Raw genomic sequence first — 26,793 nt, 5'->3', positions numbered from 1 at the left:
ACGGCTTCCCTGGGGAAAATGAGAGCTCTATTAGCTCCTGAAATTCAGTTAGGAAATTTTCTTAGTTAATTTCATCCCATTACTCTTAGTTATGTCTTCTAGCAGAACCTTAATACCGGCCCCATAGGGGATGTAAGTTTCCTGTGCAAGGCTTTGGAGGAGATTTAAGTTTTGGATTCATTGCGTTTCTCCCTTTTCAAGCTGACAACAGAGCAGGAAGTAATGTCTTTTGGCCTCTTCCATTAGGCTTGAACATTGTTAGCAACAGAACATCAGTTTCTCATCAATATAACGATGTCCACCGCTTGGCTCGGGAATGCTGCTCGTCTTCCTCGGGTTTGTTGCAGGCTGCTAAGAGGTGAGGAGTGCTGAGAGTTATGCTTTGATGTCCTTGTGACCCTCAGATGTCATTGAACCTTTTGGTGATTCACAGTTCTTAACTGTAAAATATCTATTATTTTCTTGGGAGACTGAGCCAAACCAAAGAAACAACGAGCAAGATGGTAAAAGCCCATAACTCTTGAGTTACCTGGGGAGATTTGTGTTAGACATTAGGTAAAACCTAACTTCAGGAATGGTTGAGCACTTGGCAGATTATCTACAGAAATTATGGAACGTTTCTCAGGAGCAAATGATCTAGCTAAAATCTGTCAGGATGTTTCTGATATACTTGCTCTTAATGCAGAGGGAAACATCAAATGACTTCTGTACATTATTTTCCAGCTCTTTCTATTCCATCAGAAGGTGTTTGTTAGTCAGCAACTTGCAGTGGGAGGTTCAACTTCATTAAGTCCTTTGAGATGTAGGAAGGGAGTAGGTTTTTTTAGGATCTTTCTTTGCTGTTCAGGCTTGTGAAATGCTTTGAGGTGCAGGCAAAGGCATTCAGCAAAGTTCACTTTACGATTCAGACACAGGCAAGATCTTTTTATTGTCTGAAAGTTCAAATGGTGTGGCTTGGGGTCATTGCTGTATGTCTTCATAAAATGCAAGAGCAGCCATTTTATGCTTGCTACACAGTGTCTTTCTTATTTTGCATCAGATCAGGCTATGTTCCATCTTAGACATGCATAATATACAAGCTTCCTATTCTAATCAACTGTAAGCAAATCCCAGTTGTTTGGCAGATTGCATGCAGTAAAATATAACACTAGGCTGTCTGTCCAAAATGTTCACCAGACTCTTAGTCTCTTGAGGGATCCAGCACCTAATGAGTTATTTTTCAGGGAGCTCAGGTGCTTTTTGTATCTTTGTGTTTTGTCTCTTTCTTTTTTATTTTGTTTCTTTCTTCTTTTTTTTTTTTTTTAATAATAAAACTCCAGATCTGTGGGAGGGGCAGCTCCTTGCAGCAGACTCCTGATAAATTTTTTGTTATCTGCCAAGGTCAAAATAACTGAAATCAACATTTGCAAAAGGAGCCTTGTCAATCTGACCTGCAGCTGCACTGTCTAATGCAATAAAGCCAAATTTTAAGAATGAGAATTCCTCTCTAGTCCAGATACTCTCCTGCATTTCTCTAGGAGAAGTTAGAGATACTTCAGCATTCTGTGTTCCTGCTCATGAAGGTGAGAAGCAGGATCTCACTCTGAGTCTTCTCATAGCATCAAAGCAATTGTCATACTTACAGGATTGGAAATCTCTGTAAATGCCCCAACTGCTTTCAATGAAGCTGTAAAAAAGCACGATTGTTCCTACTGTGCAGGGTAATGCATTTTTTGCTGGCTTTGGTAGCACGCAGTGTATGGGAAAATCTGCAAGACCAAATTTACCTTTTAACCTCTCATTCGCTTCCAAGAAGATCTGCTGACTCCTTCCTGAGTGATCCAACTCACAAACCCCATACTTCAGAGCATACCCCTGAATGCTTACTGGTGCAACATCCAGCTGCTGTGCTTGCTTTTGCACTGATACCGTGTGACCATCCCCAGCCTGTGTTGGGGTGTTGCACAGGGAGAGGAGTTGTAGAGGCAGCTTTGATTCAGCTTGAGTTCACGTTAAGACCACACGAGTGTGAAGTGGAAGATAAGAAGAGCACCATGAACTATAGGCTACTTCGTAGCTGCCGAGGTCAGCCTTGTTTAAGAGCAGCTGTTTTGTCCTTGAGTGCCTTTTCCAGCTCAATCTTTTGTCCTTGGCACGAGGGCTGACTTTGGGGATATGTGCAGGTACTGCATGAGCACTGTGGAGTTCTGGCATGTGACTGAAGCTTCAGGGTGGTGGTGGTGATGATGATGGTGTTTGTCATTCTTTCTGCCTATCCTCTCCAGTATGTGACCAGCTCACACATGTCTAGCAACCTGTTGGCAAAAGCTCTTTATCTCCTATCCTGTATTTTTAAAAAATCCTGTTGTTGCAGCTGTGGGCATTCTTATTATTCACATAAATATGTAATTCCTTCTAAATCTCACTAAGGTCTTCAGGGTACTTAGTTAAAACTAATTATGCCTCGTTTCATTTTATATGCTAAAATGTGTTTAAAAAGCTGGAGGTCCCTTTTCCCTGAGTATCTTGAGAAAGAAAAAGAAAAACCACTGCATTTACCTTCCTGTGGTCATTCATAGTATATCATACTATCAATGTGCTGCTTATTTATCTCTTCACTGAACTAAACAGTCATTGTCTTATCTCTTCTCAGATATAAGTCTTCCCTTGTGTCATGGTATAACCCCAACTGGCAGCTGAGTACCACACATGCTGCTCTCTCCTTCCCCTATCCCTCAGCGGGAAAAAAATAAAACTCACGCCTTGAGATAAGAACAGATTAATAATTGAAATAAAATATTAATGATGATGATGACAAAAAGGAAGATAACAGAAAGAGAAATAAAACCCAAGAGAGACAAGTGATGCCCACTGCAGTTGCTCACCCTCTACTGACTTATGCCTGAGCAACCATCTGCCCCTCCTCACCAACTCCCCTCAGTTTCTGTGCTGGGCATGACGTCCTGAAGTATGGAATAGCCTTTTGGCTAGTTCAGGTCAGCTTTCCTGGCCATGATCCCTCCCAGCCCCTTGTGGACCTCCTTGCTGGCACAGCATGAGAAACTGAAAAATCCTTGATTTAGGATGAGCACTACCGAGCAGCAACTAAAACATCAGTGTGTTATCAACATTAGTCTCACAGTAAATCCAAACCACAGCACCTAAGGAGAAAATTAACTCTGTCCCAGGTGAAACCATGACACCTGGCTTCTGGTAATATTCATTGTCACTCTTCTGGACCTTTTCTATTTCTATATTCAATTTTTAGTGACCTGGTGTAGGTGAGTAAGGACAGGAGCGAACCTGATTACCATATTTCCAGGGTGAATATTCCTGCTTATGCAGGCAACTGAGTCTGATTCCTATTGTTCTCTGACCTCCAGCCTAACATCTGGTTTTTGCTGATCATTTTTGTGTATTGATTGAGTTTTCTCTGAGTAGTCCACGATGATATGAACAGTTGCAACTAATTTAGAACCCATCATTTATATGAAGAGTTTGAATTTGTTCTTTTCTATGTGCGTTACAGTGCTTTTTGCAAAGTTAGCAAATGAAGTTCAATCGTGAGAGTGTTTAGATATTTTTGAAATTCACAGCAATTATCTGCTTTATTTGTATCTTGTAAAAATAATTCACTTTCTGGAACATTATTTGATGTAACTAGTTTAGGTCACAACTTCTCTGAGCCAAGGACTTGTAATCTGTTCACATACAGAGCCTAATGCAGTGGGCTCTCTTCGATCAAGTTGAGACATCTAGATGCTGCTTGCTGTAAGGACAGTGTAAAAGTACAAGTCTAGTGCTGTGCGTTATCACAGAATCACAGAATCTCAAGGGTTGGAAGGGATTTCAAAAGATCATCTAGTCCAACCCCTCTGCCAGAGCAGGACTATATAGAGTAGGTCAGACAGGAACTTGTCCAGGTGGGTTTTGAATGTCTCCAGAGAAGGAGACTCTACAACCCATCTGGGCAGCCTGTTCCAGTTCTCCTTCACCTGAACAGTGAAGAAGTTTTTCCTCATGTTTCTCTGGAACCTCTTATGTTCCAGTCTATACCCATTGTCCCTTGTCCTATCATTGGCCATCATTGAGAACTACCTGACCATCCTCCTGACAGCCACCCTCTACATATTTGTAAACATTATTGAAGTCACCCCTCAGTCTCCTTTACTCCAAGCTGAAGAGCCCCAGCTCCCTCAGCCTTTCGTCATAAGGGAAACGCTCCACTCCCTTAATCATCTTGGCGAACTCTCTTCAGCAACTCCCTGTCCTTCTTGAACTGAGGGGCCCAGAACTGGACACAATATTCCAGCGATGGTCTCACAAGGGCAGAGTAGAGGGAGAGGAGAACCTCTCTCCACCTACTCCCCACAACCCTTCTAATACACCTCAGTATGCCATTGGCCTTCTTGGCCACAAGGGCATATTGCTGGATCATGGTCACCCTGCTGTCCACCAGAACCCCCAGGTCCCTTTCCCCTACACTACTGTCTAACAGTTCATTCCCCAACCTGTACTGGTACATGGGGTTATTCCTTCCCAGATGCAAGACTCTACACTTGCCCTTGATGAATTTCATTAGTTTTCTCTCTGCTCAACCCTCCAGCCTGTCCAGGTCTCGTTGAATGTCAGCACAGCCTTCTGGTGTGTCAGCCACTCCCCCCAGTTTAGTACCGTCAGCAAACTTGCTGACAGTGCCCTGTGTTCTCTCATCAACGTCATTAATGAATAGATTGAACAGTACTGGTCCCAGCACTGACCCCTGAGGGACTCCACTAGACACAGGCCTCCACCTAGACCCTGCCCCACTGATCACCACTCTCTGCCTTCTTCCCTTCGACCAGTTCACAATCCACCTCACTAACTGATATCCAGCCCACACTTTCTCAGTTTTGCTGTGAGGATGCTGTGGGAGATGGTGTCAAATGCTTTACTGAAACCAAGATAAGCCACATCCACTGCACCACCACCATCTGTCCACCTGGTTACATCTTCATAAAAGGCTATTAGGTTGGTCAAACATGATTTCCCTTTGGTAAAGCCATGTTACCTGCTCACAATAACCCTCTTGTCCTTTAAATGCCTGGAGACAGCACCCAGGATAAGTTGTTCCATCACCTCTCCAGAGATGGAGGTGAGGCTGACCGGTCTGTAGTTACCCAGCTCCTCCTTCTTGCCCTTTTTGAAGAGTGGAGTGATATTTGCTTTCTTCCAGTCCTCAGGCACCTCTCCTGTTCTCCATGACTTATTAAAGATGATGGAGAGTGGTCTAGCAATGACTTCCTCCAGCTCCCTCAGCACCCGTGGGTGCATCCCATCAGGCCCATGGATTTATGTACATCCAGACTGTTTAACTGATCCTTAACCTCATCAACCAAACAAAACTCCTCCTTTAATCTGACTGCCTCTGGAGTCTGCGGCTCTTGAGGCCATTCTCCAGCAGTATAGACAGAGGCAAAGAAGGCATTCAGTAACTTTGCCTTCTCTGTATGCTGTGTCACCAGGGCACCCGTCTCATTCAACAGGGGGCCTACGTTGCCTCTAGTGTTAGTTTTGTCCACAGTATATTTGAAGAAGCCCTTTTTGTTGTCCTTGAACGTCCTTGCAAGGTAGAACTCTAACAAAGCTTAAGCTTTCCTAATTGCCTCTCTACATCCTCTGACAACAGTCTTATAAACAAAAAGCTCATATCCTCTAGCTACATGGTGGTTTCCTTACCTGTTAAGGTGATTTCAGGAGGCAGGGAAAGTAATGGCATACTTCTCACAGAAACTGTGAACTGGACCCTGGCACTTTCACTCTACATTTTGTGTAGCCATTTTATAATGGCTGTATTATCACTGTAGGCTGGCTGGAACAAAATTTCTGGCCAGTATTATAGCCTGTGTAAAAGTGATGCCTCTTGATGTGCTCTGGTGCCAGGGTATGACAGTAACATTCTGCTGTCTCTATGTCTATACTGGGAAGTTTAGCAGGTAAGGCAGTGGCAAACAACTCCCTGGGCTATGAGAAGCACAAGTTACCGTAAAGCTGCAATCATTCCCCCTTGGGCTCTTATTCAGCCTGCTAAAAGTCCTGAGAAAGGACTAGACAGCCCTGATCTGACAAGGAGGGTCATTCCAGGTCCAAGTTCAGCTAAAAGTGATAGCTATCGCTCACAGTAAGATTCACCTGACCTGTATGTAATGTTATCCATGGAATAAACCCACTTAAGTGAATTACAAAATTAACTTCTTGAGTGATCTGGAAACCATTGGGAAGGAATTGGTAATCAGGTTTGGCACCTTGTCCCCTCTCACTTTGATGCAGCCAGCTGTCAGAGTGGAGTGTACGTGAGCACCATCCAGCTCAAAGCACTGTTGGAGTTGCCCATTCCTGGTTTCTAGAAGTATGCAAAGTGTTCCTGCTGACTCTCCTTGCAGCTAGCTGCTGAACAGAATCCAAACCTACCTCAGTGAAAGGAAATTCTCTGCCATCTAGTAACAGATGTGAGGTCTTTATGCAAGTAATAAACAGGGTAATTACATGGAGAAGTAAGGGAAGAAAACTCCTAAGTAAAACTCTAAAGTATGCTTGCATCATGTATTTATGGGCTCTTGGTCAGACTGTGGAGCCCTTTAAACAGACTAAAAAGAGTACTTTATCAGAAAACCATGTGATCTTTAACCACAAAAGTCACTACCACATCCTAAATTCTTTTTTATCCTTTTATTTTTTTGAGTCCGGGATAGCACAATTGACCTTTTTTTTTGTTTAATTTTCCTTTGGAACATGCGTAAGTTTAATCTGTTTTGAATACTGTGCTGTTTCTGAGGAGCTCTTTAACAGAATAGAAGACATGGACCTGTTCCAAAGAGCTTTTTAAATATGATTTCCTTATAAAGAAAATGATAAAAGAGGGCACATAAGTACAAAATATACAGAAAAAGTCATCTGATTTGTGCTTATTATGTATATGTAATCTACGTGGCTGGCACTCTTTATGTTTCTAAATGCCTCTTGATTTCTCTTAATCACAGGAGTGTTGGACCAGGATTTCCAGTTTCATGTCCAACTTCTCTTGTTTCAGTCAACCTTTATTGTATCCCTTTCAGAAACTGATTAAATTGTCCCTCTTGGAAGCAGGTATAGCCAAGGGCACAAACGCCTATTGGGAGATCGCTACCTAGCAGGCTTTTATAATTTCAGTGGTTGAAGATCTAAATTCCTGAGATTCTTTGTGACCCATCCTTCTTGAATCAGCACTATCATTTAACTAAAACAGTCCTTACCTCCATCTCTTGTCTCCGGTATTGGTCCTCTTCATGTGTCTTTAGTGAACTATAACCTCATATTGAACATTTAACCCCTGCCTTGAGGCTTGCTGAGGTGGATTAGACTGCAAGATAAACTTTCCATTCCTCTGCCATCTTATGATTACTCTTTTGAGATGTTCAGTTTTAAATTCATCTTTCTTGAATACTGCAGACCAGGATTATACATAATCAGGGTGAGGTCTTATACAAGTGTTTGAATGCTTTTTTTTCCTGGTTTGGAAATAAGTGGCATCCTCAACTATATCAGGCTTTACCATTTTGTTGTATTGTGTCTTTTGGTCATAGTGACTTGACAGAAAACAATCTTTACAGCTAGTGATCTTCTCATGTATATGAGAAGCTGTTGTTGTTCCCAAAGTGTATGACCTTGCATACTGCACTGTTATATTTCTTTTTAGTTCTCACCCTTAGGATTCTCTCTTACTTTGTATGATACTCCAATTCACTGTACTGACATGACTGCTGACTTTGTCAACAGCAGATTTCATTACCACATTCAGACCTTGCGTCAAGATCATCAGGTGTTTTCGTTCTTAAGGTACTGCAAAGATGATACTTGAGGAATGTCACTGATAGCTGTCTTCCGAGCCATCATTTTAAATTTCCAGCCCAGTTCTTAGTTGTATGTTTCCTTTTTACCCCTCATAAATACACTAACCTTTATCTTTTTCAAAATGATGACTAATTTCCCATTTGTAACTGTATCAAATGCTTTCCTGCAGTCCAAAAATGATAAGTTATTTTTCTAGACATAGGGCATACAGTCAACAACTCCTAGGTTTGTTTTGGAGCATTGTTACCAGTACTGTTTAAGTAAGGCCTCCTAAAGCCTGTCCCCGGGGAACTTGGCTGTTTTAAACTAGGATGACAACGACATTTAAGAGGAAGCACATGGCAAAATACATGGTTAATGATAGGAAGCCCATATCTAGGAGTAAGATACTGTGGACTGGTTTCACAGTTCTGTGTCTGGTTTCTTTTCTCTGTATCTCTTTACTATTCTACCTGTAAATTGTCCTAATAATGTTAAAGAATAAGATTAAAGGACACAGTTTCAGTATACTTTTGAGGGGTTTATGATCTGGTCATAGAAGGAGCTCTTGAAATACAAAGGATGATAGGTATTTTTTAATGAAAATATCTTCATAGTCCTTGAACCTTATTATTTCCAAGGTAATTATTCACAGTCCTATAGGCAAAAAAAAACCCAAAACCAAAACAGTAAAAAGTTGGATAATAAACTCAGCTAGCTGTTTCCTTTCCTCATGGATGATGAATGGGTATTGAGTAATCTCTAGCAAATAAATAAAAAGATATTGCTGCCAGGCTTGAGATATAATAATCTTCAAGGATCCACAAAGCTACCTCGTTGCTTAAAAATTTCCTTAAACCTTCTTCTTTGCCATGATGTCTACAAAGAACCTCATTAAGCTGATCTTGACACTATAGTATCTTAGTCAACTAGCATGCTGACCTATGTTCATTCATTATTTCTTGTTCTCGTTTGCTTATATTCATCTGTTGCAAGGCAGAGAACCGAGTGATATTAAAAATAATCCAAACCTTTTTCTGCTTTGTGTCTATTCAGCAGTTAATACCATAATAGTTCTAGTCCAGACCTTGGAGGTACTTGACATTAGGGAAAACATATGAGCCCAGAATCAAAAGCTTTGACCCTGAGCCTCTTGACTTTAGGCACTGGATATCCTGCAAGAATTTGCCTTAGCTTGCCTTTTGAATCCTGCAGGCTCCTTTCATTAGTTGAATGAATTTTTATTTTCTGAAAACACAGCAGCAATGGTGGCTGTCTGTGCACTGCTGGGATGAATCTGATCAAGTACTGGAAGCTGAAAACAAAGATTTGTAGACCTGTGAGGAGAAATGCTGGTGATTATGTTGGAAGTTGTCAGCTCATACTAAGCTTTATCACAAATCTCATGATCAGTATTTTTCCTCTCCTGGAGGCTTAGGACAAAGTGAGACTTCAAGCTTCATAGCCAGAAGGACTGTGATATCTTGAAAAACATGACCTTACTGAGAATAAACTAGTAACAACCTGAGGGAGACCTTGCTGCTTACACTTGACATTCTGTACATACATTTTTTGTGATGCAGTGCTGAACTTCCGTTAAAGCACAACTTTGAGGCAAGGATAGGCTATTCTTCTAGAAATACCTTGCTTTAGATGAGCTGATTCTGATCAAACAGTTCTGATTCTGAGTTTATGGTTTCCTCAAGAAGGCAAAGAGTGATGTTTTAGTTTGAGCAATGCAAAATCCGAGACACATTTCAGCATTTATTTATGTTGTCAAATAGAGCCTTAGAATCCTCTGTTGTCTTGCAAGTACTGTCTCCAGTAGCCACAGTGTCGATTACAGTGCATCTCATTGGAAAGGTGAGTCACAGAGAAGCTCTTACGAGTGAGTAAGCTTTTATTGAAGTGCCAGGGTTGATTTCTGCTGTGTCTCCTCACTTCTTGGAGATGTTTCATCCATGGACTGACCCTGCCTTAGCTCTACTTGTCTCCTGAGAACTAGATTATCCAGAGGATGTAACTTAAATAACTCTTCCTCTGTACAAAGTTAAAAAGTGCAGATGTGATATTTGTGTCACAGTTGTCTTTATAAAGGTCTTGTTTATCAGTTGGTTAAATCCAGAGGATTTAATGCACATAAATATCCCTTTAGTGTGTAGATCTCTATTTAAATAAGAGAACAAGAGATACTATTATTCATGCTTAGATGCCTCGTTAGGAAGAGTTTTGAAGGTGCTGTATGCTCACGCCAACGAGTTGTTGAAATATTACAGAACAATTCTCACTTTGTCATGTCTTGGTGTATTAGTTTCCATCTTTTCCCCCCCCTTTATTTTGTGAACAATTTAGTTAACTATGCTGCTTTGAGGAGCCTGTGATGCTATTAAGTTAAGGATAGTCATAAAATTTTAGCCATTTTCTGCTGTCAGCATCTTCAAGGTGCCTTAAGCAGAAGGTACCTGTGTGTTTCAAATCACTAAAAACTCCCAGTCTTTCAAACTAGGAAGAGAGTTGTTGTGTAATTTCAAAATTACTCTTTATCACCAAATCCAATTACAAGGAAGAGTAAATCGCCACCTCCGATGTCTTAACTATGCTTTTTTTTAATTGTTAATTATCTAGACGGTAGGGTGCTATAGATTAGGAGGCATAGATCTTTTGCAAGGATGAGACTTTCAGAGCTATTATCAATTAATTCAGATTTTAAACAAATTCTAGGATAATATTAGTAGCTTGATAGGATTGTGTTAGTGCTTGAGACCGCTGTCAAAGCACCGAGGAAATTATTTTTTAGAAAACTTGGAAACTTGGTGATGTTAAAGTAGCTTTGAAGGTCACACAGTTTTACGCACTCCAGTGCAAGGTGTATTTTTGGCATTTTAATCTACATTGCAGAATGGATTCCTGCTAAGAAACATCAGTAAAATGACTGTCTCGGAGTTTAGGCACTGATTTGTAAAACCAGGATAGAGAGTCGGCTCCATTCCATGAGATTTTTTTTTAATGTGAACTGAAGTGGCTGTGCAATTTATGTACACAAACACAAACCAATGTGTGAAATAATTACGGTTTAGGTATGTCTGGTGCTCTTAAGTGATCTACTCCTGTTGAGATCGCTCCTCCAGATTTTCACTTTCTGTAAAGAGAAGTGCAAGAAAGACACTCTCTCATGGTGAGAGACTTAAAAACTGTTCTCTCCCTAGACAGAGAGTATGGCAATACCCTGGGATTGAAAGCTCAAGTTGGGAATGAGATGAAGATTTTGAAAGGATGAAGGTTTTTACAGTTTGAGTCTAACGCTTCTTCAAATTTATGGTAGATTCTGCATTGGAGGAAATGACAAATTCTTGCAGCTTAATGCCAGAATTGCTGCAAAACCTCTGGTCAGTGTTGTAGAAGAGGTCAGGCTAGAGTCCTACAGTGGTTTCTTCAGTCCTTTAAATCCATAGACCTATGAAAGCCATTAGCTAAATGATAGTGCTATATGGAAAACATTAGAGAGCTGTAGCAATTGTTTTTTTCTGGGTTTGGGATATTTTTATTTTATGTTTGTCTTTTGCCTGGATGGAAGGTCTAGTTGAGCTGATGCTGCAGGAATGCCTAGATTCAAATTCATCTGCTTGCATCCAGAGAGCAAGTTCTCGTCCTTGACTGATCTCAAGGCAAAAGTTGCTCAGCAGGTGTTGCCAGTTTCACAACTAAACTGGTGGTTACCTTTTGGAATCTTGGAGGATAGAGATGATGTCTTCAAGTGTAATACTCAGCTCCATCAGAGTTTATCTGTGGAGAGAGTATCTTTGAGCTTTCATTTTGCTGTCTGAAATAGAAATGACTTTGCTATATATTGTGGAATGAACTGTTCAGTTGACACACGTGCCGTTAATATAGAATCTGTGGAAATATCAGTAGATAAAACGGATGGTGTCATCTGTTGACCTCGCTGAAAATGGCATTAGTGATATTCTTGGCCAGTATTTACTGGGAAATAAATTAGTCATTACACTTTCCGATGAGATTATGCTTTGAATGTCACTCCTCTGACAGTCTGTCTCGTGCCATGCAGAGATAAGATCTCAGGCGCAGATGACAGACTAACTTCAGAAATATTTCCATTGATTTGACAGACTGAATAATAGTTCTGTTAAAAGCCACAAAGACTGAAACAATGACCTCTTGCTATTGGGTGATACTCGGTTGATAAATATACTAATGAGAGATAAAGTGGGTAACTGTATTTGAGTGTTTTGTGTAACTTGTCAGAAGAAAGCAGAGGTAGAGTTTGAAGGGAAACCAGATAGGGAGCTGAAATTACAGGCAGTCTTATTGAAGACAAAAGAGCAGCTTGCACTCTCATGTATTTTGAGACACCAGAGGCTTTGGCAGGGAGTTCAGTCCCTGGTGGCAGAAAGATCTTCTGTTCATCAACAGGGGTCAGATGGGAGCTGGGGAAAATGGGCAGTTCTTTTTTTACCATCCATCCCTGGGCCTGTCGCCGAGCCCATCACTCAGGCTTTGCTTTTAGCATGTGTTAGAGAGGATGTGTGAGAGCTGCCATTGAAGGAACCAGTCCCAGCTGCACGTTTCAGGCATCTCCCGCCCGCCTCCCTTGGCTGCGCAACCACTGCTCTTGGCATGTGTGGAAAGCTGGACCAGAGAAGCAGTTGGGCAGAAAGCCTTCCCACAGAAAGGGAATGAAGGAGACGATAGGACCATTCATAGAATCATAGAATCATTTCAGTTGGAAAAGACCTTTAAGATCGTCAAGTCCAACCCCCTCCCCTCACAGTGCCAAGCCCACCACTAACCCATGTCGCTCAGCACCTCAGCTACACGGCTTTGCAATAGCTCCACCACCTCCCTGGGCAACCTGTTCCAATCCCTTTCAGTCTCTGCTTAAATTGTGTTAAGTTGGGCTGCATCCTGAGTTTCAGGGAAGGTGACGGAGTCTTTGGTGGAGAAGTTAGAGCCACTGCAAGAGTGCTGGGATATTTCACTCGCAGCTGCTTCTTCCATTGATGAAAGTGAAAACCCAAAGACGCAAATACAAAGTTAAGTGAGGAAAGGACCTTGCAGCATGTCTACTCTTCTTCAGTAAATATCCATCTGCGTATTCTTGTCTCCCATTAATTGAAAGGTAAATTGTCCTTCCTTCAGGGAGATTGCCCTAGCACACCTGTACCTGAATTACCTCACCTTGTGTGTGTGTAATTCTACTGTAACGGCTGACCTGCAGTGAATTGTTACTCTGCAACAGATTTGAGCCTCTCTTCTTTGAATCACTTCCACACTTTGAAGCTTTAGCCATTATGTCATGCTGTAAACTAAGCCATTTCCCCTAACTCGGGGTCTTTTGAGCAATTGTGGGGTTTTATCTGATTGTGTCTGACATCCAACCGTATGAAAAAGTGCGGAACCTGATTGTCCTTCCTCTGCTTCATAGCTTGGGTCATTTCAAACACTTCCTTGGCAGCTGCAAAGCTGATACGAAGCAGCAAAACTTCCACCATGAATTATCAACAATTCTACTGAGGTATTGCTTAATGCATCTGATATCTAAGCCTGGATAACAGAAGCTGTACATCCGAGCAAAAAACCAAAGATTGGCAGCTATTGCAAGAATTCAGATAGGGACACCTTGGTAAGGAATAGGGTAGAATGTGTTTACTTCCATTACAGAGCACAGGACTGAGATGGATTCTCTCTCCATCATTGTCCTAAGCACATTATCCCTGAAAGAAAGAGGGTTTCTCTGAATCTGCAATTTTTCTAGGCTTCAGTGTTATTGAAATGAAACGACTTCAAGGATATCTGTGTTCTTTACCATCATATGGATTCTCATCTCATGTAAATTATTTGGCCACTTTTCACTTTAATCCTCCACTGTCATTTTCTACAAAAGAGATCATTTGGTTTCTTCATTGAAGGTATTCAGCTGACAGCTGCCCTTTGTCTAGAAAGCAGTGTGCCTTTGCAGGATTTACTTGTGCTTTTTCTTTCTTTTTTTCACCCCCCTTTTAAGTTTTGTTCCTTCCAATTTTTCATCTGTAGCTTTCAGGAACTTTTCGGATTGTAAGCAGCCTGTGGTTTGTAGCTGTGAAGAAAAATTCAGACATCCCACGTCCTTTCACCGTCCCTTAGCAAGGGTATACCTGGCTGAGAAGAAACAGAGATGAAGGCAGGTTAATTAATTTCCTGCTTGTGAGAAGAACTCTAGTTAAAAAATTCACAGTGTGTTCACAACTCCTACGTGAACAAATCAAAACAGTTAATGATGAATTCTTGATTTTTTTTTTTTTCCTCGGCTTCCTTGTCTTGAAAACTCCATTTTTCTCACCCACTTTCCAGAAATGTTGGGAGGCTTTAAATGTTGTGCTTTGTGTTATGGTATACCACCCACAAGTCCTGTTAAGACCTTGAAATCAAGTGATGGGAAGGAAAATTTCATGTGTTGATAGTGTGTATCTGGAGATTTTTCAGGCTGAAGATGAAAACGAGCTCTTAAAGTTGAGGATGTATGTTTGTGGTTGCCTGTAGGTATGAGCCTTTTCCTCTAAGACTGAAAACTCCCAAGTATGATCTCTTCTCTGATAAAACCAATTTACACTCTGGTTAAAAGCACAATGTGGTGATGGAGAAGAGTATTATCAGGACAATTTGAGGAGAAGACACAGTTCGGGAAACACAGGTTGGGGGTTGGACAAGTTCATAGGCAGCTTGAATGTGTGTGGGAAGGAGAAACGATGTCATGACTGTGGATATGCACTAAGCCAGCAAGTAGAAAGAGAGGCAAGTTCTAAAATTACCATGCTAGCTACAGAAGCTGAGTTTAGCATATCCAGTAGCGCCCATCCAACTCTGCTCTGGTGCCTTCTTAGCTTTGTGATCTCCATGAAAATGTCTTTACCAGGAGACCTGCTTGAAAACTTCTTAAGTTTTTGATGTTTTTTTTTAATAAAACAGGGTTTCAGGATGAAAAGAATTTCAGATTTTCAAGTGGGAATCACTTTTTTTCTTGGAAACTTTTAGTCATTTACGTTGAAAGATTAAAGAATTGTATTAGAATGTAAAGAATGGTGAAAAATACATTTTGATCCAATCAAATACAAATGTTTAGAGTTTATTCAGTTGTAAAATGTGTTATGATAAGAATTACTGTTTCAGCAGCAGATTTTTTCTAAATCACAAAAATGATTGGACTACACAAAGAAAACGTCCTCGTTTGCCAGAAGAAACGTCTCATTCGTTGTCCAGTTCTGAAAGTTGGCTCCGTCATCGAGAGATTTCCTGTTGTCCCAGAGAATTGTAAACTGGAGCCTAAGTTTTTATTTTACTAGAAAATGTAAGCTTTTTTGCTGGAGCTAGCAAAAGTATATGGCAGTCAGTGGCTTGCTAAAAGAGTAGTGTTTAGTTATATGCCAAGGGAAGGATCACTGGTGGCGTTTGTGTTGTCTTCTTTAATTGGTGGCTCAATTTCTTGTTTATCATGATAAAAATGAGCAGTTCACATATAAACCGTTCCTTAATTTTACATCTTTTGTCATTTCTTCCGTGAAGTTAGGCGTTTTCTGGCAGTTTTATGACCACAGATGATCAAGATCCATAATATTGCATGATATCAGAATTTCACCGTCTGGTGTTAGTAGATCTACACCATGTAGGTCTGTCAGGTTTTCTAATTTTATGGAGTTTCTTTCCTGGTGATTATTCTTGACTTTTGCCAAACAAAATCATGTACAGCAAAGGGAGCCCATAAAATAGCTGTTAAGACTGCCAAAATTTGCTGGGTTAACTTTTATACACATGGTGATGACCTGAATTCCTGATTAGGATTGCAGGTCACACAATATATTCATGTAAATAATAGTATATCAGTTTTCAACTGTAATGTCTCAATGTTCTTCTATTTAATTACACTTAAAGAAGAAATAGTTCTTGGCTCTGGGCAGAGACTGGAATGCACTGGGTTTTAGGTGGGAGAGCTGAGACACAGTCAAGAGACAGTTGGACTGGAATCTTGAGTTTCTGCTTCCATCACTAACTACTAGAAAAAACATTTTCTGGTCTGTTTTCCAAGCTCTCCATTCACAAAAAAAAACCAAACAAACCAAAACAACAAAAACCCTCTTTGTACAGAACACAACCCATATGAACAGAAATTTGCAAGTTAAGATAGACACACGTACTACTTCAAAGGCTATCAGAAGAATAAATATCATAAGAAGAGGAGACTGAGGAGAGACCTCATTAATACTTATAAGTATTTCAAAAGTGTATGTCAAGGGGATGGGGCAACACCTTTTTCTGTAGTGTCCAGTGAGAGGACAAGGGGTAATGGACACAAGCTGGAACACAAAAAGTTCCACTTTAAGGGAACACAAGGAAAAGCTCCCTTAGTGAGGAGCCCTGGCCCAGGCTGCCCAGGGAGGGTCCCTTCCAACTCCTACAATTCTGTGATTCTATGATAATAGAAAGAATGATATATCTGGAAGAGGAAAGAAAACAATTTTTAAAATACTGTGCCCAGAGACAGGGCATGTTGCTGAGAGGGAGAGAAAAGGAAAACAAAAGCTCTTGCTGATAATTCAGGGAGTGTTCCTGCTGGTGTCAGTGCCATTGCCCTGTACTTGAAGCTTCTAGGAAAGTAAAGTGTAACTGGGTGTCCTCTTCCTATCTAATGGCAAAATCTCAACTGTTTTTCAGAGTAGGATCAAGAATAGTGGGAATCCTCCTGCGGAGACAGACTGAGAGAGTTGGGAGTGTTCAGCCTGGAGAAGGCTCTGGGGAGACCTTCCAGCAGCCTCCAGTGTCCTAAAGAGAGGCCGAGAGGGACTTTGTGCAAGGGCCTGGAGGGACAAGACAAGGGGGAACGGCTTCAAACTGACAGAGGGGAGACTGAGATGAGCTCTTGGGAAGAAGTTCTTCCAAGCTGTGAGGGTGGTGAGACCCTGGCAGAGGTTGTCCAGAGAGGCTGTGGCTGCCCCATCCCTGTCAGTGTTCAAGGGCAGGTTGGATGGGGCTTGGAGCAGCCCGATCTCGTGGAAGGTGTCTCTGCCTATGGCGGGGAGAATGGAACAAGATGAGCTTTAAGGCTCTCTCCAACCCAAATGATTCAATGAATTGCAGTTATGGTCAGTCTCTCCGGATTTATTTCAGAAGAGCACCTGCAAGGTCCAAGGAAGAAGTAGTGGACGTTCACTTGTAAATGCCTCCAAAGCCCAAATTGATAGTTCATTTAGAGAAGATGGAGCTATCTCTGTGGTTTCATTTGCTCTCTAAGCTAGCACTTCAAGTGAAGTACATTACCAGTGCAACTAGCACTGCATTTAGAACTGCATTTGCAGGCATGGCTGAAACTAAATAACTCTGCGAGCAATGGGATGCAGGAGTCGTAGCTAAAATTCAAACAATGTTCAGAATTTATATTTACAGTGAATCGATCTAAACTGGAAGTGGAACAGTGATTTCTGTATTAGTAGCAGTTATTATTCTGTTGGACAGAAACAGTTCTGTGTGGAACAGAGTGCAGGTTTCCATAGAAAATAACTGAGCTGGGGCCAATACCCCAGAGGAGAAATATGATCATGCAAAATAATAATTGCCTAAGATATGTGTAAATCTCCTGCTACCAAACGATCTACAATTTGAGGAAATATCTTATTTTCAAATAGAGACTAGCTGTCTGACAGCTGAACCTGATGCTGATCAAAGTTGATCAAAGAATTCTTAGGAATTTGTATTATGGACAATCTACAGGGAAAAAAAAGTTGTGGTCCCTGCTTATGGCATGCTTATCAGAGTCCACTGAAGTAAACAGGACTTTTTGTTGGTTTTAATGCAAATCTGATAAGCTCTGTGGAATGTAAATCAGTTCATTAAAATTTGTAAAGCACTTAAATGAAGTAAAAGAGAAAACAGTTTAACTTTTATAGGATGTTTACTGCATATAAAGTACAATAAAATCCCAATTATTCAGGAAAAAAAAAAGACTGTTAAAAAATGCAATACTCAATATGCCATTCTGGGGAAGATTTTAAATTCTGATTTTCAAGACCAGAAGTAGACTGACTCTAGAAATCGTACTGTATTACTGTGTTACTTTGTCTGTATGATCTCCATACCCTATCTGTCTAAAGAGTGCAGTATTTGTATGTGTTTGTGTGTAATATATGTACAAGTATGTATGTATGTGTGTATGCATTAACCTAGGGATCACAATAAATATTGAACAGCTCCTTCATTTGTAGAACACTGCCTAAGCTCGAGGTATGTCAGGAAACAAAACAATAAGTAAATTATAATAATGGCAGAGGCATGGCCTGTAATTCTTCTGACATGGTGCTTCATCAGACAGTCTTAACTCTGATATTCGTAGCATTGCTCACTTTGTTATATCACCTAGTACAGCATTCTAAATGCCCAGGTGACACTGCAAGCACTAAGGTAATATTCATTTGTCTGAGGCATTTGGGACGTTTTGTGCACTCAGTGTGGGATATGAGTATGTGCTGATATTACCTGATGCATATACAGGTCTGCATAAAATTTACTGCATCTCTGTTACCTCTATAAGAGTGATGCATAAACTAGCAGTTGACACTGTTTGGTGAAGTGCAGCCCTAATGCTCTGATTTCTGAAAAAATACCTTTCTTTTTTTTACCCTCTTGCAGTTACTTCAATGAGAATCAATACCCAGACGAGGCAAAGAGAGAAGAAATTGCAAATGCGTGTAATGCAGTTATACAAAAGCCAGGTGAGGAGCTGATCACGGTGTCCTTTCCAAAGGCAACTGCAATTAGATTTCAACATCTCCTGCTAAATTCAGCAAATCTCATTTTATTACTATTGCTAACAAATGTAGTGCCCTCAACTAGTAGGTTTCTTCTGCAGCATTCTGTAAGTTGTATTGTTCAGATGTCGTACTTGGGTGAACGTGACAGTGCAGTTTTCAAACCTAAATGCTGATATATGAAACTTAAAATCCCACCACTTAAGATATGAAGGGCATGTTGTGCATCTGAACGTTACATTTATACAGCCTTGTAAATGACATTGCAAAGAAGATAAATGTATCTGAAAGGTTTTCATTTTTTAACTTCACACAATCACACAGATGGTGGGGGTTGGCAGGGCCCTGCAGAGCTCATCCAGCCCAACCACCTGCTAAAGCAAGTTCCTCTCGATCAGGGGCACAGGAACTTGTCCAGGTGCATTTGGAAACCTCCCGAGAAGGAGCCTCTACACCCTCCCTGGGCAGCCTGGGCCAGGGCTCCCTCACCTCAACACCAAACAAGTTTCTGCTCCTGTGCCAGTGGCACTTGCTGGGTTCCAGCTTGTGCCTGTTACCCCTTGTCCTGGCACTGGCCACCACACAACAAACACTGGCGCCATCCTCTCCACACCCATGCTTTGAGTATTTCTAAGTGTTGGTAAGATCTTCTTTCAGCCTTCTCCAGGCTGAACAATCCCAGGTCCCACAGCCTTTCCTGCTCGGAGAAGTGTTCCAATCCCCTTGGCATCTTGGTAGCCCTGCGCTGGCCTCTCTCCAGCAGTTCCCTGTCTCTCTTGAGCTGGGGAGCCTCCCTTGAATTTAGACACGAGATTCCAGATGAGGCCTCACCTGAGCAGAGGAGAGGAGAAGGAGAACCTCCCTCCACCTGCTGCACATAGTCTTCTTGATGCGTTTCCAGATGCCATTGGCCTTCTTGGCCACAAGGGCACATTGTTGCTCATGTTTATTTGCTGCCCACCAGCACTCCCAGGTCCCTCTCTACAGAGCTGCTCTCCAGCAGGTCACCCCCAGCCTGTCCTGGTGCAGGGGGTTGTTCCTCCCCAGGTGCAGGACTCTGCACTTGCCCTTGCTGAACCTCAGGAGGTTCCTCTCTGCCCCACTCTCAGCCTGTCCAGATCTGGCTGAATGGCAGCACAGTCTCTGGTGAATCAGCCAGTCCTCCCAGTTTGGTGCCATCAGGAAACTTGCTGAGGGTCACTCTGTCCCCTCATCCAGGGCATTGATGAAAATATAGAATAACACTGGGCCCAAAACTGACCCTTGTGGAACCCCACTGGCCATAGGCCTCCAACTTGACTCAGCACCATTGATCACCATTCAAGCAATCAACAGTGATGCAAAAAATTTGTTACACTCCATGGAAGTGGGATTTAGTGGTTCCCTTTTACAGACTGGAAATCTTAGGTTCACAGACTGAGGCTTGCTGGAGGTCATACAGCAGGTTCTCTTTAGCTTGAAGGAGGCTGAGACCTCAATAATGTTTACAAATATGTAGAGGGTCGGTGTCAGGAGGATGGAGTCAGGCTGTTCTCAAAGTCCAGTGACAGGACAAGGTGCAACAGGTACACGCTGGAACATAGGAGGTTCCAAAGAAACATAAGGAAAAACTTCTTCACTGTTCAGGTGAGGGAGCACTGGAACAGGCTGCCCAGATGGGTTGTGGGAGACATTCAAAACCCACCTGGATGAGTTCCTGTGTGACCTACTCTAGGTGGTCCTGCTCTGGCAGAGGAGGTGGACTAGGTGATCTTTCAAGGTCCCTTCCAGCCCTTGAGGTTCTGTGATTCTCAGAGGAGTAAGGAGCACAGCTTTCCTGTCTGTATTTTCCTTAGAGCTAGGCAAGGGTCTCATGTTAGAGTCTATTAATGGAGGACCTTGTATTTGGGTCGACAAGCTGCATTTTTCCCTGTTCCTGGAGAAATGATGCTTGGGAAAGGAGCTGAACATTCAGTGTAGTATTACTGGATGCACTGGCCTTTGTTTAGTTTTTCTAACCAAACATTCCGTTTCGGTTTTCAATTCTAGATTTTGCCTAACCAGAATAAGAGGTGATGCAAAAGAAAGTTAAGGCATGACTCCTGAACACTGAGATAGCTACAGGATAACACAGAATCACAGCAATTTAGGGTTGGAGTGGCCTCTGTAGATTATCTGGTTAGGCAGGACCAACTTAGATTAGTCTCCTTAAGGCTTTACTGTGTGAAGTTTATCTTTAAATATCTCCAAAACAGGAGGTTTTCTCGTCTCAGAGCCGCCGTTCCACAATGTTGAGCACTCTCCTAGCAAAATACTTTTTCCTAATATCCAGTGAAAATTTCCCTTGTCACAACTTTTATGTGTTGCCTCCAGTCTTTCTGTTGTGGAAGCAGAATGCTCTGGAGGATAGAGCACTGAAGAGTTTAGAATTTTATTCCTGGGTGTGCTGCTCTTTAGTTTAGCAACTTTCAACAAACTACTTGAAAAACCATGTCTAAGGATTGGTAAAATATTGTGTTACTGATGCAAAGCGTTAGGAAACAGCATAGCTATCTATTTCCAGATTCTTTCACTTGCCTCATCTTACTTATTTAAAGTTGCAGATTGCTGCAATTACACGAATGTTTTGTATGCTGAATAAAGAAACTTTGAGAAACAGTCTGAAGCAGGGGATTCTCATTCCCATGTAGCCTGCAGAGTACTGAGGATGCAGCTACACTGAATAGGGTCAAGACCAGCTGAAGAGGTTTCCTTACTATCACTGCAATGCCCCTTCATGTTGGTTACCAGGAGAGGGGATTGTCTTTTGTACTTAGCTGGTGGTTGTGGGGCTTTATTTGCCTGTTCAAGTGTAAAACTCCAGTGATCTGGTTTCCAGCATGCCCCCTTTTTTCCCCAAAAAAGGACGAGTGCCCTGTCACAATGGAGAGTGTGTGATAAGCACTGCAGCAGCTCCATAGCGGCTGGTGGTGGAGAGGAAGGAAAGCAGATTGAAAGGGGAACACAAAATTAATTCCTTCATTTTGCTGCTGGAGAAAACACGTCATTGAACTGTATCCTCACGGCAGATAGTAAGAGAACTAGCCCAGGGGCATGCAATTTGTGACAGGGCTCTGAATTGAATTGCAGTTTCTTGAATCTCACTTTTGTGCTTGAACTAGAAAAGCAGCTCTCTGTTCTCCACCGGCTCTGGATTTAGTTGACTGGAGCTGCAGAGAAATTCCCCTATTTCAGATTTTAAAGGCAGAAGAAAGGCTACTTTGTTTTTAGAGACATTTGGAATTTATTACCATAGAATCTGGGCACGTAAAAATCACTTTTTTCTCAGTTATAACAACTTCTCAGTGCGGTCTGTATTTCAGGTGTAAGGGTCTTTTGCCTACCTCTGGAACCCAGTAAGTAACAATGCTGTTTTGTTTTTTTTTCTTGGTCCCCTGTTACTTTTGTAGGAAAAAAATTATCAGATTTGGAACGAGTCACCTCCCTTAAAGTGTACAATTGGTTTGCCAACAGAAGAAAGGAAATCAAGAGAAGAGCCAATATAGGTAATGTATCAGAGAGCCTGCTATCAAGGTTTAATATGTATGTTCGCTTGGGAGAGATGGAAATTACCTAAGATTGTATTAATGAAAATACTGGAGGTTCTGACGTTAGTAGGAGTGTGAAGCAAGTTTTAAAATTAGTCTCTTGCCGTTCCAGACTTTTTTCTGAAAAATGGGTAGGAGTTTAGTTTATGGAATTCCATCCCCAAAGCAGGAAAATGATGTGGTTATGAAGTCTAACGGCAAGATCAGTTTTAAAAACTGAAGTGAGAATTCTGTTGGCAGAAGGAGAGGCAGATTTCTCTGTGCTCAGGCTCCTTTGGGTATCCAAAACAAAATCTAAAATAAAACCTCAAAATCTCTGCCATGGAAATAAGGGCAACGGCGAGTTCACAACCTTAGCATGCTGATAAATGAGAAGTAGCTGTTGTGGAGAACTTTTATCCGGTTGTATGTTTCCTTGTGTCTGTGTTGCACTGAAATGTGCTTATTTTTTCAGCCAAAACCTGGGGGGTGTCTTTCTTACTGCCATCCCTGAGAACCTCACAGGGATCTAAGAGTCCAGAAGGGTTTTACATCTCAAATACAGCCACGAGGACCACAGGCTCTGCAAGCCAACTACTTATTCTGGTTACACCTGTGCTCCTTATTGCCCCCCAGCCAAGGGCTTGCACAGGGACGAGTGGCTGGAACAGAGCAATATTTTTTTCTTGATTATCAGGGTAAAACAAAAGTCACTTAGCAGGTTCTTTATGCGAGCAGGAGATCGTAAGGAAATTAGAAGTGGCTCTGAACTTGTAAGAAGTAGACCTTCTAATGTGAATAAACATAAGGCATTCTAATGAGAATAAGCTCACAGGAGTGGCTGGGATTCGACACATTTCTGCAGCACATGCATAATTTTCTGCACTTTTAGGTACTGTGCAGAATTTCATTTGCAATACGTAGACAGAGACCCATACCTGCTTGTCAGCCGGTGTGTTTGTGAATGTCAAGTGCCCTGATGCTGACTGCTGCTTTTCGCCGTGTTCATGAATAAGATGTCTTTCTTCATCCTTTAACGTGCTACTGAATTTTAACCTAAATTAATTCTTTTTCTAAAAATGAAGCTGATCTGTTGAAGGGGGGCTGGGTGGGTTGTAACAAAGCAAAGTCAGTCCAAGGTGGGTGGAGTTAAAGCTGTATGTGCTGCATGGGGAGGAGGGTTGAAAGGAGATTAAAAAAGACCAAAAGGGAGCTGTAGATGCATGGATCCTATCGGAAGACGAAGATAATGTGTGTTTTTAAATCCCTTAAGTGCTTTAAAAAAATTTCTCCATCTATTTTCAGACACACCCCGCCCCCAAGTCCTGCCAGTCCAAACTATGTGGGACGATCTACAGGGAATGCCTTTGCCACTCCAGTGCATTAGAAATTAAGCTAATTTCTGGACTGGCTGGAAAACAAGATTCTTACCCGCAAACAAGTCTATTAGTTGGCAGGGAAGGATTTCAGGCAAACCAGTATCGGTACATGTGCTACCTTCCCAAATACTGGAGAGTGAAGCGGAAGAGGCTGAGAACTAACTCTGTTCTTCCAGTTATTCTAACTCCTTGGAAAAAAAAATATAGTTACTTTTAATTACTCTAAATGCATCAGATAAATTAGGGATCCATTTGCTTTTTTCGAAGAAGCAGCAATCCTGGAGAGCCATGGAATAGATGTACAGAGTCCGGGAGGTCATTCCAACAGCGACGACGTTGATGGCAATGACTACTCGGAGCAGGTAAGCATCGTGGCTGAGCTGCGTGGCCCAGAAAGGGAGAGCTCACCTCACACGTGAAGAGGCCCTCTACCTCTGGCAAATCAGATGTCTCTCTGTCGTTTTGTTTTGCTTTTATGTCATTGTAATGGGGAAAGCGGAAGAGCACAGCTCCCCTGTTTGAATGTGTTGAGCAACCAGTATTCACCCACATGGATTTATTGTCATACAACAGGACACTTGGCAAGTACGCAATGGGGAGGAGGAGGGAAGATGTTCAGAGGGAGGCAGAGAAGCAGAGAAGGTAGAAGAAGACAGGAGGATCTGCTCCAAACAAGCAAGTTACACCATTCACGCCACACGCAATGTATGAAAAATGTCAGGAGAGTGTTAACTCCCCCAGTGCACCATACCTAACTTGTGCTCTCCTTACCCCTGGCACTCTTCTAGTTACCCACCCTCCAGAAAGAATGGATAGGTCTTTAACTGTTGCTCCTGTGTATTGGGACACCGACATGCTTTCCAGCCAAACTAGGCACGTGTGTTCCTCTTGTGCCTGTTATTTCTGTGTCCTCACCTGTGCTACACCTGCTGCGAGTTGTCTGTGCAGCAGTAAGCCCCTGCCCAGTGTGCTTTATAATCCCTTTTGTCAGCCTTGTTGAGCAAGATACTGAGCACCCTCCTATAAGGTGCTGAGCTCCCACTGTTTGTCCATGGGAGCACCTTTCAGGAGCACCTCAGCATCCGCCCCTAAGACACTGACAGACAAAGGGTGACGGGTGGGGGGAAAGGATTTGATTAAGTAAAGTTTGATGTTAATTTGGCCCATACTGTTCTGCAACAATGTGCCACTATTTGGATTGTTTACACTTTATCTGTCTCTTTTTTTAAAAATTATTTTTATTTTTGCATTTAATTTGTGCCTGTTCTCTATTTTTCTTGGTTATTTTTAGCCCTTGACAGCAACTTCTTTTTTAAATTCTCTAGCAAAAGAATACCCCTTCCCGCACTCTGAGCCCTCACCTACCCTAAAGTTGGTGACCCTTCCTTCACACACCTTCCTGACAGGTATTGCACCCCCTTACCAATTTTCCTTCAGGTGTCAGTGTTGGCCAAATTCCCCAGGGCTGTGTGTGCTGGGCACCGGTGGACTCAAACAGTTCCACTTGGTTCTGGTTTTGATATGAGCAGTGCTCTGTGCTACACCCAACAGCTGGGGTGGGCAGATTGCTTTTAATTGACTTGTTTGGGAGAAGTAGGTACGTCTCCCTCTGTAAGTGCCGCTGCTGGAGTGTAATAGCAACTGAGTGTCCTGGAATGAGTCCTTAGCATACTTGGCTGTGGCCCAGTGTGACAGATATCTGGCAGAGGCATTCCCAGATGCTCTGCTTCTGATGGGTATTAAGGCCCTTTTTATAGGTCATCACCAGCAGATTTGGTGGAACCAACTCTAGATGGTGAGAAGCTGCTCTGTGGCTGTTGTAAAATATCTTGAAGCTGCTGTCAAGCACAGAGAATTCCTTGTCAGTCAGAGACAGGAACTGAATGCAGCCCCCAGACTGTGGTTTTCTTCTCTGAAAAGAGGAATTAGTTATTAAAGATCTTTGTTCAGAGTCCTTAAAAATGACATTTCTCAGGCTCCTTTGTAAAGTGCAATTAGGCATTAGCAGCAAATGGCAAGCTCTCCCGATGACCATTTTACATCCCTTAGCTGCTAAAACCATACATTCTGTTTTCCACAGCAACACTTAAACTCTAGTAAATCTTAAACCACAAAAGTTCACCCAAATACCAGTAAAGCGCCTGAAACTCCAGAAGTCAGGACTTTGTATTTCTTACCATGGTAAAGATTACTGAGTAGTGAGAGGCCCTTAGAATATGTGCTCATCACAAACATTTGCCTGGCGTATGCTGTAAATGAATGCATTCCTTTACGTAACCTCAGGATTTTACCATATCCTGGCTTTTCTATCCCCCTCAACATTTGCCACCTGTCATCTTAATTTTAAAAATGCGTAGCACACGTTTCAAATTTCATGAGTTCATCCCTTAAAGGCTGTTGGAAGATTGTTAAATGTTTATAGCTTCCTTTCTGTAAATAATGGGTTTTTTTGAATTTGCAAGGTGGTGGTGTGGTCACTGATAGTTCCCCATTTTAAAGAGGGAAATAAAACAACCCATGTTTTCACTCAAAGTTGCAGAAGAATTTATTTGATGGCTCAAGTTGAAGTTTGGATTTTGTTGGTTCTCTTTGTTATTGGAAACCAGGCCCTTCTTTTCTGATGTAGTCTGAGAAATGGGCACAGCTCACTGTAAAGTTGTCAGACTTTGAGGCAGTTGTATGGCCATTATGCACCTGTAAAAGGTTCACTGAATTTAAAACTTTTACTGCAGCCCTGTAGAAGCTAAGTTTCCCAGCCCATCACAGCTGTCAACACAGTGGTCTTCTCGTAGCTCTTTTGAAAAGAGACACACTGGTGTGTAAAATATGGTGTTTAGTTCAGTGGACTGCAGGACTGTATCTTCACCTGCATATTTGAATTATGATGGTTCCAGTCCCCCAAAAATCGTTATACTGCTTTTCTTAGCAGTCTAGGAGCTTTTCAGCATCTTATCCCTGTACCCCTTCGAGTTCAGTCTCTTCACAGGATATTGGCATGGGCCAAAGGTTAGTTGAGGTTTGTATCCTGTTTCTGCATGAGGCCAATAGTAGCATTAAAGGAAACGAAAAAGTTTTTAGAGAGTATGTGGAATGATTTTATTGGAGTAGCTTCCAGCTTCTGGAAGACAGTAGTTTTGAGAGGCTACCTGAGCCAGGCAGCGTATCCACTTTCAGACTTGATAGTTGCTAGCAGACCACTTTTCTCTGAACCTGTGTAACCCATTTTTACTTTTGTGTGATGTAATGATGTTT

General features: G+C 41.9%; 1 protein-coding gene across 14 annotated transcripts in view; it reads left to right on the top strand.

Annotated features, from left to right (window-relative positions):
• HMBOX1 (homeobox containing 1) overlaps window positions 1-26,793 on the top strand; it is a 129,690-nt gene that overhangs the window by 85,989 nt on the left and 16,908 nt on the right. For 3 of the 14 annotated variants that reach the window (XR_009818191.1, XM_061990147.1, XM_061990148.1), the window contains exons 7-10: window positions 18,499-18,581; window positions 22,046-22,141; window positions 23,809-23,903; window positions 24,115-24,246. Coding sequence is in view for 13 of the 14 variants with exons in the window: in XM_061990147.1 (XP_061846131.1) it covers window positions 18,499-18,581; window positions 22,046-22,141; window positions 23,809-23,903; window positions 24,115-24,246 (406 nt within the window). In the remaining variant the exon portion in view is untranslated. Of the gene's footprint in view, window positions 1-18,498; window positions 18,582-22,045; window positions 22,142-23,808; window positions 23,904-24,114; window positions 24,247-24,866; window positions 24,948-26,793 lie in introns of all 14 variants that reach the window. The other 11 variants (XM_061990156.1, XM_061990155.1, XM_061990150.1 and 8 more) reach the window with 11 other exon arrangements.

This window comes from Colius striatus, chromosome 2 (genome assembly GCF_028858725.1).
Source record: "Colius striatus isolate bColStr4 chromosome 2, bColStr4.1.hap1, whole genome shotgun sequence".
Lineage (NCBI taxonomy): Eukaryota > Metazoa > Chordata > Aves > Coliiformes > Coliidae > Colius > Colius striatus.
Note: the sequence above shows the minus strand (reverse complement) of the source record. Positions and strands in the feature narration are given on the sequence as shown.